This window comes from Cnephaeus nilssonii, assembly GCF_951640355.1.
Source record: "Cnephaeus nilssonii genome assembly, chromosome: 2".
In the NCBI taxonomy this organism is placed as follows: domain Eukaryota; kingdom Metazoa; phylum Chordata; class Mammalia; order Chiroptera; family Vespertilionidae; genus Cnephaeus; species Cnephaeus nilssonii.
The window spans coordinates 10,072,761-10,087,546 of record NC_137073.1 but is presented as its reverse complement, the minus strand read 5'-3'; the positions used below and the strand labels follow the sequence as shown (position 1 = coordinate 10,087,546).

General features: G+C 55.8%; 1 protein-coding gene across 2 annotated transcripts; it reads left to right on the top strand.

The window, feature by feature from the left end:
- Positions 1-878: 878 nt before the first annotated feature.
- FBRS (fibrosin) lies at positions 879-13,200 on the top strand. Of its 2 annotated transcripts, none has more exons than XM_079791895.1 (18): positions 879-2,428; positions 2,748-2,924; positions 3,651-3,686; positions 3,799-3,828; positions 4,910-4,958; positions 5,048-5,342; positions 6,676-6,977; positions 7,181-7,368; positions 7,482-7,526; positions 7,728-7,823; positions 8,055-8,123; positions 8,916-8,945; positions 9,330-9,401; positions 9,689-9,809; positions 9,914-9,994; positions 10,924-11,007; positions 11,134-11,341; positions 11,438-13,200. In XM_079791895.1, exons 1-18 carry the CDS (start codon positions 1,982-1,984, stop codon positions 11,979-11,981), a joined length of 2,874 nt encoding a protein of 957 aa, XP_079648021.1. In that variant the 5' UTR covers positions 879-1,981; the 3' UTR covers positions 11,982-13,200. The 2 variants fall into 2 exon arrangements, with proteins under 2 accessions (XP_079648021.1, XP_079648020.1); XM_079791894.1 differs by having other exon boundaries at positions 2,745-2,924.
- Positions 13,201-14,786: the final 1,586 nt, after the last annotated feature.

The window sequence follows — 14,786 nt, the reverse complement described above, 5'->3', positions numbered from 1 at the left end:
CTAACCCAGTGAGAGGGGGTTTGTACCCACTTTATACGGGGGTGAGCACGGTGAGTGCATCAGTGCCGTGTCTGCATAAAGAATAACCAGCCAACCAGAGGCAACACAGGGCAGTGGCTAAGAGCACAGACTAGAAGGAGGGCCAGGCCTGAGTACAAACCCTGGTTCGGAAACTAAGTATTTGTGTGTCAGTCCCCGATCCCTCTGTAAAATGGGGCTAAGAAGATTATCTTCCTAAAAACGTTCTTACGACCCAAAGAGTCAATATGTGAGCAAGTGCCCGGCCCAGAAGAGCAAGGTGTTTCTTTTCGTTAGCGCGCAGAGCACTGGCCGGCACTTTCCCACGGGACCAAGAGAAAAGGCGACGCGGCCTCCTCCCTGCGCGTCCGGCGGTCGCCACGCGCCGCGAGTTCCGGCCACTCCACCCGCCGCGGAGCTAATCCTGCCGAGCGAGCCGCCCGCCGGACGTCAGCGCCGCGGCGCGTGCGCGTGAAGCTAAGCCCAGCGGCGGAAAGAGACGACGTAACTGGCTGCCGACGGGGAGCTTCCGCAGCGGCGCGCCGCCCAGCGGCCAACCGCCCCCCACGCCTCGCGCAACGCGACTGGACTCCTCGCCCGGACGCCGTCAGAAGGTGGGCCAATGAACGGAGAACGGGAAAAGGCGGGATCATCTGCAGAACCGCCCAAGCACCTACTCCTAGCCAGTCGAGTCACGAGACTTGGTGGAGGACGGAACTAATGTGACGTACGTCCAATCCAGAACTTGAGGGCGGTTACAAATTACCCACTCCCCGAGTCTGACTCCGCCCCCGCCCTGACGTACGCTTTTCCACCAATCAACGACCTAACCTGTGGAGGGGGTGAGGGGAAGGGGGCGAAGAGTGGGAGGAGGCGGAGAGAGGAAGGAGGCGTAGGCTGAGGAGAGGGAGGGGGGTAGGGAAGTCCTGGCGGAGAAGAGGCCCAAGACTCCAAAGGAGACAGCAAGAGGGTGCGCTGAAGCTCCCCCGCTGACCTACGGCTGTTTCGGATCCCTTAAGGAGCGAGTCACACAGAGACGAGGAAAGGAGGAAGAGACTTTTATGTCGGCAGACAGAGAAGCTCTACCCGTCACTGTTGCCTCACATCCGGGGCTTTGGAGGGCTGGCCCCCGCGGCCCCGCCCCCCTCGCGCCTTTCATGGCGACTGGAGGCGGAGGCTGGAAGAGCTGGGACTGGAGGAGGCCCCTTTAAATCTCCTTAAAGGGGTGGCCACTGAATTCGGCAGACTACAACGCCAGCCTTAAAGGGGAAGCCGCCTAACAGGAGCTGACAAATTGAAAACTGCTGTTGGGAGAATTGGAGCGAGTGAGGATTCTTACCTCCTCTTCCTCCCCACTCCAGAAAGTCCTTTAAATTCTGCGTGAAGGGGAAGTGGCCGCTTGTGGAGGACTGGAAACAAACTCTCGAGCCTTTCAAGCAGCGGCCTGCTGTTTTGAGGACCCAGGACTCCTTAAAGGGGTGGCCTCTTTTAGCCGGAGGACTTGAGACACTTTTAAAGGGGAGGTCTGCGTTTCGGGGAGAGCTTTCGGTCCCTTTTAAAGGGGTGGCCCTTCCTCTTCTTTGGGGAGACTAGTCTCGACCCCCTGGCAAGGGGCGGCCACCGCACTAGGCCGGCCGGACACCGTCGGGTCGTCTTAAAGGGGCCAGGGGCTGGACAACTTGAGATTTCGCCTTAAAGGGACGGCCGCCCCGTTTTCGCCGTCTTGGCCCTGCCGGCCCCACTTGGGGGGTGGGGACCCTCGGGCTTGTCGCCCCGGGGGCGGCGCCGGCTCCCCAGGCCTTGGCCTTGGGGCAAGCTCAGGGCCGGCAGATCCTGCTTTCAAAAGGAAGCCGTGGCCCTCTCGTCCCTGTGCAGCCGCCAACGCCGCGCCTGCGACCCTGGGCCTGCGGACAGGCCGCTTCGGGCCCCGCCGCCTCCGGATGCGGCACTGAGGGCGGTCGCCATGGAGACGGCCGCGGCTCCGGGCCCGGGCTGGGCCGCTGAGGGAGAGCGGCGGCGGCGGCGCTGCTCGCGCCGAGACCGAGACCGGGAGCAGCGGCGCCGCCGAGGTCCTGGCGGCGACGCGCCCCGGGCCCTGTTGGCAGCCCCGCGCGGCTCCTCGTCATCGTCATCGCCGCCGCCGCCCGCCAGGCCCTGGTCGTCAGCTTCGTCTGGAGAGCGGCCCGGAGGCCCGAGACGGCGGCGGCCCCGTCCCAGGCCTCGGCCACCGCGACCCCGAGCTCGGAAGCGCCCTGCGGGCTCCGGCAGTCGCGGAGAGGAGGAGGAAGAGGAGGGGGGGTGTGCGGACGACGGGGAGGCCGAAGAAGAGCCGGAGGAGGAGGAGGAAGAGGAGGAGGACTTGATCGATGGCTTCGCCATCGCCAGCTTCGCCAGCCTCGAGGCCTTGCAGGTGGGGCCTGACGGGGCTGGGAACCTTGGGGGGCTTCACTGGGGCAGAGGGAAGGGTACAGTGCCTGGAGGGGGTGGAGTGGAGGGGGAATGTTGGCACCCCAAACCAGAGCAACCGGCTCCTCTGGCCAGGCCTCTGCCCCGCCCTGGGGTGGGAGGAGGTAGAGCTCGTCGCCGGGGACCAGCCGGTGGTCCGTGAGGTCCGAAAGGTTGGCGACCGCTGAACCCGGCCTGAGCCACTTCGGTCGCCTGGTCACCCCAGAAGGTCGGGAGCTTTCCTTTCTCCATCTGCTTCAGCCCCACTTCCTCCTCCACAGAAGGATGCCTCTCTCCAGCCCCCAGAGCGGCTGGAGCACCGGCTAAAGCATTCGGGGAAGCGGAAGAGGGGGGGCTCCAGTGGGGCCACTGGGGAGCCAGGGGACAGCTCTGATCGGGAGCCTGGCCGGCCCTCCGGAGATCGTGCCCGAAAATGGCCCAATAAGCGGAGAAGGAAAGAGGTGAGTTTGTCTACCTAGATCCCTGCCCTTTAAAACTCTGGGCAGAACATCCTTCACGGAGACCCATTTTCCATTAACACTGCCACTACCCATTACAAACAGTGATCGCAATCTCTAGGACAGATGAAAAGCAGAGCCAGTTTGAGCTTCTCCCCATCCGAGTCTGACAGATATGTCCACAGACCTGCCTGCTTCTGGCTGGCACTAGGTCCACCTCCAGCATATCAGAGGGCCTTAGTTGAGTCATAAATGAATTAGATATGTCTCTGCCATCCCCCTCGAGGTGGTGGCAGTCTAGTAGGAAAGAAACAGTCTTGGAGCAAACACCTATACCAAACCCAGAGGAGCTGCCCGGCCGAGTCTGGGAGAGGTGCTTAGAAACCCCCATGAGGAAGCCACTCATTCTGCCTGGGGGATGGGAGGAGGTTGTGGTTAGGGAAAGCCCCCTAGGATATCTTAGTCAGGCCTTGAAGAATAGTCATAAGTTTTGCTCAGAGGAGAAACCGGGCAAAGTTGTTTTGGACAAAAGCACAGAGATATGCGATCCGGTATGTTTGGACAGTGGCCAGAGCATTGGGAACAGGGGTGGGCAGTGGCAGTAGAAGCAGCTGAAAAGAAGTGGAGAGGAGGTGACGAGGGCCCTCAGTGCCTCGCTGGGGAGTTTAGACACGATCCAAAGGCCTCGCCAGTCAGCCTGCCTTACCTCTGGACTCTGGTCTCTCTCAGGTCTCCTCCCGGCACTCTCTGGAAGCCGGATACATAGTAAGTGCTCCACCTGCACGGTCCCTCCCCGTCCTCCCTCTCGGAAAGCCCACACTTACTTGGGGCCCCACTCCTCTCCTTTTTGTGACACCTCTGTCTTCTTTCTCCCCAGTGTGATGCGGAAAGCGATCTGGACGAGAGGGTGAGTTGGGCCAGAATTGGTTGGGTGGGCAGTGGTACGGCTTATAAAATGAACTGCAGCTTAAAGGGCTCCTGTGTGCAGCAGGCAGAGCCTCCTCTTGAGTGGGAAGTATGAGTTAGTTGAGCCAGGATTAGATTGGGAGGAGGGGGGTGGACTGAGAGAGTAAATGACTTCTTTTCCTTGGTCACTAGAGCCAGTTGACCAAAGAGTAGAAGGCCCTGCCTTGCGCCATCATTTCTAAAGCCCTTGGAGATACCAGTGGATCTCTACAGAAATTCGGAGTAGCTCCGGAACCAGGGTCCTTCCCACTGGCCATTAGTCAGTCTTTATAGATGAGAGTCTCAGCAGAGACTGTGGTCATGGCATTGAGGCTACTAAACCATGTAGTCAGTGTAAGGACATACACTATAAAGGTGTTTTTCAGCTTTGGCTAATTTGCTTATTTTGAAATAGTGGATCCTAGCAGTTGGGACTCTACCCCTATCACTAACTAAATTTGTACTCCCTGATGTGTCTTGTTTTAATTTTTAAAGTTGGCTAGACAGGGACTGTGATGAACCAGAGAGTTCTTGTCCATATAAAGTGGGCAGCCACTATCTAATACTAGCTCATTGTTGCCATGTGAGACTGCAAGTCGGAATTTTTATGAGGAATCTGGATATCTAAATACCAGCAATTAGTTTATAATTTTTCTAAAACTTACGAACCAGACAAATAGACCAGGTAGGCCTATTGGCCAGCAGTTAGTGATAACTTTTTGGTTTTATTTCCTTGCTTCTTTGCTGTTTTAGTGCTGCTGCGATTTAGGCCTCCTGGTCGATCAGATTCTCAGGCTCAGCTGCTCCACCCTTTTTCCTCAAGCATAGGCACCCTAGAGCAGCGGTTGCCAACTGGTGGTCCGTGAGGTCTGAAAGGTTGGCGACCGCTGCCCTAAAGTATAGTCTTTGATGGATTTCAACTCAGGTGATGGAATAGACTTGCCACCACTGCCGGTTGCTGGCAGGCTCAGAAGTTGTTGGCCTTCCTGGATAAGGGCTTGGCCTAACCAGAACCTGACCCTGTCCCTACCCTTCTTCCCCAGGTCTCCGATGATGACCTCGACCCATCCTTTACTGTTTCAACCAGCAAAGGTTGGTTCCAAGGGCTGGGGCTGGAGACAGGGGAGGGAATCAGGGTAAGCATGGGTCTTAATGGAATGTTTGCTGTCCTGCCTTCACAGCCTCGGGCCCTCATGGCGCCTTCAATGGGAACTGTGAAGCAAAACTCTCCATAGTCCCTAAAGTGTCGGGCCTGGAGCGGAGCCAGGAACAGCCCCCAGGGCCCGATCCGCTGCTAGTGCCTTTTCCCCCGAAGGAACCACCACCTCCACCAGCCCCTCGGCCTCCTGTCTCACCCCCTGCACCCCTGCCGGCCACCCCCAGCCTGCCGCCCCCACCCCAGCTGCAGCTTCGGGTCTCGCCCTTTGGCATCCGCACTTCTCCCTATGGCAGCAGCCTGGACCTCAGCACTGGCAGGTGAGTGGGCTGGGGTTCGGTCCGGTCTGGAAAGGCCTGGTCATTTTGGCAGTAACCCCTACATTCTGTGGCTGGGACATGGGGTAGTACCTTTGGAATATGATTTGAAAAGGGATTACGAGACTGAAAAGTTTGAAAGATCCTGGGTGAAACAAATTTAAAGAGATTACTACAGAACTCATCAGATCGCTTTATACATTCACACGCAGGGGAATCCAGTTTGTGCCGTTTCTCAGTATTATTTGCTGGTGAGACCTCTTTGCAAGGCACATCTGCTAGAAATAGTGTTCTTAGAACATGCTTTGGGAAATGCTGTCATGCTGATTAAGAGTGCTGGCTTTGGTGTCAGACCTGAATTCAAATTCTTGCTCTGCCACTTACTGGCTACGCAATGTTCGAGAAGTCACTTAACCTCTCTGAGCCTCAATTTCCTCTTTCTATAAAATGAAATAATAATAGTACCTCATCCTAAAGCTGTTGTGAGAATTGTGAGTTAACGCAGTGTTTCCCAAAGTGTGCACACTCATCAGTGCTACGTGAAGTCATTCAGATGTTATGTGAGCACATTTTTTTCAGTTTGTATGTGCTTTAGAAAAATATGACTAGTATCTCCTTGATTTCACACATTGTGGCTTGGGTGAAGCTAAGTTAAAAAGAAAAACTGAGTTATGTTAAAGAAGTAAAAGGTACAAGTGGTTACATGGATGCGGCAGCGATTGGGAAGGTGGTAGGAAATGTTGGAGACTTGGATTAGCGTATAACACAAGCGACAGCACTTGGCCTACAGTAAGTGCTCACTAAAGGGTAAGAGTTACTGATGCTATTATTATTCATGCTATCTGTTATTGTCATCAATGTTATTTTTTTTTCTTATTGAGAAAACTAAGGCTCAGAGAGGGGCAGTGACTTGCTCAAGGTCACCCAGGATGTTAATGGCAAGCTGGACCTAGAACTCCTAGGTCAGGCCAGCAGGGTGCTGCTTCCACTGTCGTAGGAGGGTAGGGACCCAGGTGGCCTGTTGTAATTAAGTGTCAAAATGAATGATATGTTTTGTGCTGTGGTTGAATCAGAAAAGGGAAAGTCACGTGGCCAAAAACATCAGAGGCAGCTGTGTGGAAGATGAGACCTAGCGAGGGGAGAGAGGGTTGTTGGTTGTGGGAGGTACCTCAGTCTGAGGATGGGTTCCTTGGCGGGGGTGGAGATCCTGGGGGCCAGGTTCTACCACCTTCCATGTTGGAGAACCAGGGTCAAGGTATCGCCCAGGCTTCTGACCCACTCCTGTCAGAGCTGGCACCTCCCAACCCTTCACTCATTTCCCCACTTCTCTCCCCAGCTCTTCACGGCCGCCCCCCAAGGCCCCGGCCCCTCCCGTGGCTCAGCCTCCCCCCTCATCATCCTCTTCGTCCTCTTCCTCCTCATCTGCCTCCTCCTCGTCCGCGCAGCTCACCCACCGGCCCCCGACGCCCTCACTGCCCCTACCTTTGTCCAACCACAGCTTTCCTCCCCCTGGGCTGCGGCCCCCCCCACCACCCCACCACCCCTCCTTGTTCTCCCCTGGCCCCACCCTGCCCCCACCCCCACCCCTGCTGCAGGTGCCAGGGCACCCTGGGGCCTCAGCTGCTAACGCCCTTTCTGGTGAGTTTGGGGTCCTGGCCGGGGGGTGGGGGGCAATGACCCTGGGCTTGGGCCCAGTCAGCTTTGGGGCATTTGGATCTTAGCAGACTGCAGGGCTTGAGGAGGGAGTGGCTCATGGCCCGAAGGGAAGGCCAGTCACCCGGGCCCAAGGAGGCTGACAGGTGGCGACAGATATTAAAGCCTTCTCCCCTCCCCTCCCACAGAGCAGGACCTGATCGGCCAGGACCTGAACTCTCGCTACCCTGAGGTGGTGGGGGCAGGGGGCTCAGCCCGGCCCCTGGCCTTCCAGTTCCACCAGCACAACCACCAGCACCAGCACACCCACCAGCACACCCACCAGCACTTCACCCCTTATCCCCCAGGCCTGCTGCCACCCCACGGCCCCCACATGGTGAGCTCCTCACTGAGCCAGTGATAAGGCTCAGAGGCTTGGGGGGAGGGTCTGGCTTCAGGGGAAGGCCCGGGTCTCTGGCTAGCAGCTTACTCTTCCCTTCTCTTCCCTAGTTTGAGAAATACCCAGGAAAGATGGAAGGCCTTTTCCGGCATAATGTGAGTGCATGTGTGTGGCGTGTGGGCATAGATGCATTAGTGCGTGTGACCCTAACTGTTGGGGATTCAATCTTCAGCTTCAAAAGCAAGAGCCTTGAGCTCCCTGGGGGGCTTTAGGGTGGAGGCCAGAGGACTGATGGGCAGACCAGACGTGGGCTGCACCTCCACCCCCAGTTTGGACTAGTCCCATTCTCTCCACAGCCGTACACGGCCTTCCCTCCCGCAGTGCCCGGCCTGCCTCCGGGCCTCCCGCCGGCTGTCTCCTTTGGCTCCCTGCAGGGGGCCTTCCAGCCCAAGGTGAGCTCCCAATCCAGACACTGTCACCACCTCCCACCCCTAAAACCCAGACACCTCCAGGTCCACATACCTTCTTCCCATCTCCAAACCATGCCCATTCTGCCCTCCCCTGTGGCCCCACATTTCCCCAAAGCCATAGTTCCTCCCTGGCCCAGTCCCCAGCTTGGTGATAGACCCCTTTTCTGCCTACTGCCAGCTCTCCTGACTGTTCCCTCCACTCCCCTTTCCCAGAGCATGAACCCCGAGCTGCCACCACGACTGGGGCCAATGCCAAGCGGGCTTCCCCAAAAGGGGACACAGGTGAGGGGGCCAAGGCAGGTTCTACTGGAATTGGAAGGTCTGTTGCGTAGAGCAGGGTTGACTTGAGAATGAATCATTGACTGATCCCTCCTGTTGACACATGTTGGGGGTGTTCCTGAGAATGTGATGTGAGAGAATTTATGTACATGACAGGATTTCCCAGGCATGAGGAATAGGAATTTCATGAAGTTGCCCGAGAAATAAGATTATTAGGGCAGTGGTTTTTGTGGGGGTTTCAATATGTTTTTTTAAAAGTTACAAAACTTTTTCTCCCCAAAATGACATCATACCAGGAAGTCCTGTCTATAAAACAGTGAAAAGATAAGTTGTCTCTTTGTGAAGTGGCACAAGGAGACCAAGCCTTCCCTCCCACTTAGAGCCCAGGGCTCTGGGAACTGTGAAAACACACAGGATGTATTTCCTAAAGGATAGATTAGACCAGAGGTTTTCCAAACTCTCTCAGCAGTAATACAGGCTTTTCTCTAAAGAAATCTTAAACAGACCCTCACATAAAGCTACTAATAGGACAGCTTCTTCTGTTGAGAAATCATTCTGCCTGCCCACTAACCACTCCCAGTCTTCCAAGCAAAGCTTCTTGGGGCCTGGTTCAGGAACTTGGTGCTGGAGGGGAGAGGCTCAGAGTGGGAGAGGTAGGGAAAGGAGTCTCACACAAGCAGGAAAGGATTAAGGGGCCACACACGGTCTCAAGGAGATGTTTGGGGGCTGCGGAGATGAGGTGCCCAGGTCAGTAAACAGGTCTGAATCGCCACCAATCTGCTTTGCCATCCCCAGATCCCTGACCATTTCCGGCCACCTTTGAGGGTGAGTGTGGTGAGGACCTCAGGCTGCATGAGGCTGGGGGCTGGTGTCAGGGTGTTTGGCTGAGGGGTGGGGGAGGTCATGCTTGAGAATGAGTGAGAAATCCAAGACATGGAGGCAGCCAGATGTGGAACAGCAGAAAGAGAAAGGACTGTAAGCCAGAGACCTGGGTTCAGATGTAACTGGTCATGGGACGTTGGGCAAGACAGTTCATCTCTCTGAGCCTCAGTTTCCTAGGCTGTGAAATGGACTTAGTCATCCCTCCTTTGTAGGGATGATAAAGGAGATGTTGTGTGGCAAGTCTGGGCCCAGGGCCAGGCCTGGGGTGGGTGACGAGTGAACATTCTTTCCTTCCCTTTCCCTTTGGTCATCCTTCTGGGGCGGCAGAAACCAGGGAAGTGGTGTGCCATGCACGTGCGCGTGGCTTACATGATCCTGAGACACCAGGAAAAGATGAAGGTACTGGGGCCGGAGGGCTGGGGAGAGCGGGCCTGCCTGAACTCGGGGGGTCTACCTTCTGTAGAGCTTGGCAGAATCTTGGCCAGACACATCCCATCCTATCTCTGGTCACTGCCTTAGCAATTCCCAAATTAGCACTAGGTTCTCTGGCTAACTAGAGGGGTGGTCAGAGAAGGCACTCCGTCCCCATCTTGGCGCCAGGCAGCCCTTGGAGGGGGTGTAGGGGTAGAAGAGCAAGAGGACAAATCTGGCTCCTCACTCACTGCCCCTCTCCCTGTCCCATGCAGGGCGACTCCCACAAGCTTGACTTTCGGAACGACCTCCTGCCCTGCCTTCCGGGGCCCTATGGGGCCCTGCCCACTGGCCAGGAGCTCTCCCACCCGGCTGCCTCCCTCTTCACTGCAACTGGTGAGTCTGGCCAGCCCTCTTGGGGCCTAAGGTTCCCATACATAACCCACGGCCCACCTTACGCCCACTCAGCCTCATCAGAATCTCCCACCTCTCTGCCCCAGGTGCCGTCCACGCTGCAGCCAACCCTTTCACGGCAGCTCCCGGGGCCCATGGACCCTTTCTGAGCCCCAGCACCCACATTGGTAAGAGCCAGGGGCATGTTGGGCAACTCAGACCTTGTCTGTGACTTCCAGGAATTCTCAAGCTGGGGATGGAAGTTAGACCTGAAAGGCAGCTGAAATGGGGGCAGATGTTCCACTTGCTCTGTGACCTTGGGCAAATTACTCTACCCTCTCTGAGCCTTGATTTCATTGCCTGTAAAATGGGATAGGAAAGGGCATAGTGATTGCTAATCTCTGCCAGCCCAGATATTCTCTGAAAGAATAGCCAGTGGAAAGGGTATTGTGCCACCTGGGAGAGGAAGGTGGAGGAAGGCTGCACAGCCCCAGGAGAGCGCATGGTCACTGGTTCCTAGCCATCTCAGGCCGGCTGTTGGGGGAGATTTAGCCTGGACTTGGGTGGACAAGGAGGATTTGAGCCTGAGGGCAATGGGAAAGGTGTTCCTGGAAGGAAATGGTGAGGTCCCATAGTGGTATAGGTTAGTTGTTCTGACTGGCTATGGGACATGTGCATGAAATTAGGGTCAAGCTGGGAAGGGCTCTGCATGTCAAGTGGGAGGAAGCCAGCAGAGGTTTCCAGGTAACCGGCTTGCTGTAGAGCTTGTGTGGGTGGCTGGTGGGGGGAGTGCGGGGTAAACGCTTGACCTCTGGAGTCAGAGAGGCCCTGGGTTGACTGTTGGCAAGTCACGTCACCTCTCAGAGCTTGTTTCGTCATCTGTAAGTGGGAATGATCCTATCTGCCTAATGGGGCTTGTGAGGTGAAACAGCACTGTGCATGTAGAGCTCACTGCCTAGCCTGGCCCAAGGAAGTGCTGAGCACCAGGTTGTTAAGGTTAAGGCAAAGCAGCCGAGGGTTTGGGGGCCTGCTTGCCGATCTGCCTCTTCCCTGTTAGTTCTTGGTGACCTCTCAGAGTGGGCGGCCCAGTGCTCTGACCATCCCTCTTCTCCTACAGATCCCTTTGGGCGTCCCACAAGCTTCGCCTCCTTGGCTGCCCTCTCCAACGGGGCCTTTGGAGGCCTGGGCAGCCCCACATTCAGTGAGTCCTGGGTAGGGTGGGTAAGAGGCGGTGGCAGTGGATTAATGTGCTCAAGCAGGAGGGGGGTGCCTGTTTGGGGCCTCCCACTCCTGGCTCCTGTCACTCTCTACTTTGCCCTCTGTCTAGACTCCGGCGCCGTCTTTGCCCAGAAAGAAAGCCCAGGGGCCCCACCAGCCTTCGTCTCCCCCCCAGACCCATGGGGTCGCCTGCATCGCAGTCCTCTGGCCTTTCCTGCCTGGGTCCGGCCCCCTGAGGCCGCCCGGACACCAGGCTCAGACAAGGAGCGGCCTGTGGAGCGGAGGGAGACTTCTATCACCAAGGAGGAGAAAGATAGGTATGCTTTCCGCAAACTGCCCCCCGCCCCCCGCCTCCCCCTCAGCCTGCATCTGACCTCTGGAGTACCTTTATTCTCTCCCACACCTGCCCCCAGGGACCTCCCCTTCTCACGGCCCCAGCCCCGAGTATCTCCTGCTACTCCCAAGGCCCGGGCTGGTGAGGAAGGGGCCAGGCCAGCCAAGGAATCGGTGCGGGTAAAGGAAGAGCGGAAAGAGGAGGCTGCTGCTGCTGCTGCTGCTGCCACCGGGCCTCAGGGCCTTCACCTGCTGTTTGAGAGGCCCCGGCCACCCCCCTTTCTGGGCCCCGGTCCTCCAGAGCGCTGTGCTGGCTTTCTGGAGCCAACCTGGTTGGCAGGGCCCCCTCGCCTTGCAAGGCCACCCCGCTTCTATGAGGCGGGTGAGGAGCTGACTGGACCAGGGGCAGTGGCTGCTGCCCGCCTGTATGGTCTAGAGCCTGCCCATCCCCTGCTATACAGCCGCTTGGCTCCTCCACCACCACCTACTGCGGCCCCAGGAACCCCTCACCTTCTCAGCAAGACCCCACCAGGAGCCCTTTTGGGGGCACCACCTCCACTGGTGCCCGCCCCCCGGCCTAGTTCCCCACCTAGAGCCCCTGGCCCAGCCCGGGCTGACAGGTGAGGGGAGGGGAGGGGCAGGGGCAAAGCTCCATCCCCCTTTCCTTTTGATAAGATCCTAGAGCTGAGGTTTTAAGCCAGGGCTGGAGGGCAAAGGTCATGACCTCACCAGCCATCTCTGAGGTCATGGAACCTGAGAACAGAGCCCCAACCCCCATGAGATCAAGCATCAGATGAACCTTGGGGTCATTGGGAGGGCAGAGGTCACAAACCTCTAGAGAGGGGTGTGTGTGTGTGTGTGTGTGTGTGTGTGTGTGTGTGTCTGTACACATACATGAGAGTGGGGGTCATTTCAGAGGTCATAGCTCATAGATCTCCTGAGGTGCACCATCGCCCCCTGAGGGCCCCTAGGCCCTTGGCCTGCCTCCCCAAGGGCTCACTAAGCCAGAGGCCAAAGTGCCCCCCTCCCCTTCACCTACCACCCAAGTCCTCATGCCCTCTCAGGGTTGGGGGAGGAGGGGCTAAAGGAAGGGGAGTTCCATGTACATATTTATCTCCCCTTCCACATAGCCCCCCAGACCTTTTGTACATTTTTACAGGGGTGCCCCTCCCAATAATCCCCCTTCCTGGTTAATTAAATCCTCAGACTGGTGCTGTGTTCCTAGCCTCTGGCCTCTCTGTGGGGGGAGGGGAGATTGCAAGGGGAAGAGCTGGGAGGGGACAGGCAGGCCCAAGGTTTATCCCTAGGAATATGGGGTCCAGCAGGAAGTGGACCAACGGGGGAAGGGACCTGGATACCTAGGCTGGAAAGAAGTGCAAATGCTTCCTGCTTGGCTGACAGCCCAGGTTCCCCCCACTTGTTCCTGTTACCTCTGTGTGCCCCAGCCCCAAAAGGCTCAACCTTTAAGCTTCAGAGTCTACTTCTTTCTTAGTGGCTCAGTCCCCCTACTCCATTTCCAAGTGCCCCCAGGACTCCTGGGCCCTGCTCTCTAGAGCCCTGTTCCCAGAGCCCTGCCCCAGGCTACGGAGGGCCAGAGAAGGTCACCATGTACCACACACCAAAGAAGGGGGTCAGCTTGGGGTGGGCCACACAGGCAGCTTCTTTAGCAGCCTCTGGGCAGCAGCCTCAGCCTTCCCAAAGCAGCAGGTGCCCCCAGGCTGGGGCCCAGCCTGGAAGGCAGGGGTCAGTTTAACAAAAACATAATGTTGACTTTTTTCCCAGGCGGGGCTTATTCTGTAACATGACTTGCGGATATTTATATAAAAATGAGTGTTACAATGAGGCCCCTTGGCTCCTCTTTCGGTGTGTGTGTCACCTGGGGTTGGGGATCGGGCTGGATCCTGGAGTCGGGGCGGGGGAGGAGGGGTGAAGATAATACTATCCGGGTCCTGACAAAGGTTTTCCCCTCCCTCCCACCTGGGAGAGTTCTACTTCTGGATGGATGGATTGGGGGCGTTGGGCACTGGAGTTTGTCACTTTTTTTTTTTTTTTTTTTACAACCCAGGAGTACATGTTAAATAAGTTTCAAACACTACAGAAAGAGACAAAACAATTTCCTATATATCTTCCAACCCACACAAGCCCACACATGCAGCTGTAACCACTGTCAACCATTTGGTGTATGTTCTTTAGGTACCTTTACTATGTGTTTACCTGCACATACATATGCATACATGGTTATGTTAGAAAATACCTATATTTAAAAAAATTTTTATACATGATCATTATTAATTCAAACCCAGAAATACATAGTACCAAGGGAAAGTGCCTCATAGTCCCTCAGAGATACCACTGTTAATTGTTGGGTATATTCCTCCAGTTCTCTAATAGTTTGCTTAAAATGGAATCCTGTAAAAGGTACTATTTTGCAACTACCTTTTTACTCTTAGCATTATTCTTCGATGTAATCATTAAAACAAGTAACTACTAAACTGAGCTGAGAGGCTGGCTCCCATTCAGGCCACCCAGATCGGCTTGCTCCAAGTGAACTCCTCTCCGTAGAAAAGATGCATCTGTGCAACATTTTCTGATCCACTACACATACCCAAGACTTCTAGGGTCGACTCAAGCCTAGATTGTTCCAGCAGAAACCAGAAACAGGTGGCCAGGAGAAACTTGGCCTTCAGACAAGGTTTCACATGGCAACCCTTGTTTTCAGTTTCTGAAAAATCAGTTCGCCTGCTTTCCCTATGACTGTCCCTTTTAATGGGGCATGACCTCTCCAGATTGCCACTGTCCCATCCACTCTATTGTTCAGGAATGGGCCATTGTCCCTATTCAGGGTACTACCCTGGTCCCTACAAGCACTCTCAGTGAAACATCTGCCTGTGTGTACCCACCCTCTCCCAAATCTCTCCATGTACCTCAGATATCCCCTAGACCTGGTACTGTGCTCCCCCACCCCACTTCCATCTCTGCAAGTGTTACCAGCACCCAAGGCAGAAACTTCCCTATTCACTCACCTATTCACTGGCTGAACTGCCCTTTATTATTTCAACCATTGTTCACTTCATCCATCGTGCCAGGAACTGAACTAGTGGCTGGGATACAGAGGTAAAACAAAATTCCAGCTTTCCTGGAGCCTACAAGCTACTATGAGAAGAGCAACAAAGACATACTGTGAGAAGAAAAAGAGGGAGAGGGAGAAGGAAAGAATCCTAAGGGCTGCCTTCTTAGGGCCTGTCCTTGTAGCCAGTATGTTCCATTGGTTCATCTCCACGTGTTCTGATCATAATGCAGGCAGCTCCTCAGGCAGAGTCAAAGAAAAGTCTGGAAATGACTTCCATCCTGGGGAAAGCAAAATCAAACCCAAATCATTCACCATCGAGAGGCTGCGATTTGGAAATGTGTTTCTTTGCTTTGAATGAG

Excerpts from the sequence above, each read along its gene's own strand:
- FBRS (XM_079791894.1), top strand. The coding sequence starts at position 1,982 with ATGGAGACGGCCGCGGCTCCGGGCCCGGGCTGGGCCGCTGAGGGAGAG. Across the intron at positions 7,369-7,481 it reads CACCCCACGGCCCCCACATG|TTTGAGAAATACCCAGGAAA; the intron begins GTGAGCTCCTCA and ends TCTCTTCCCTAG. Across the intron at positions 9,402-9,688 it reads GACACCAGGAAAAGATGAAG|GGCGACTCCCACAAGCTTGA; the intron begins GTACTGGGGCCG and ends TGTCCCATGCAG.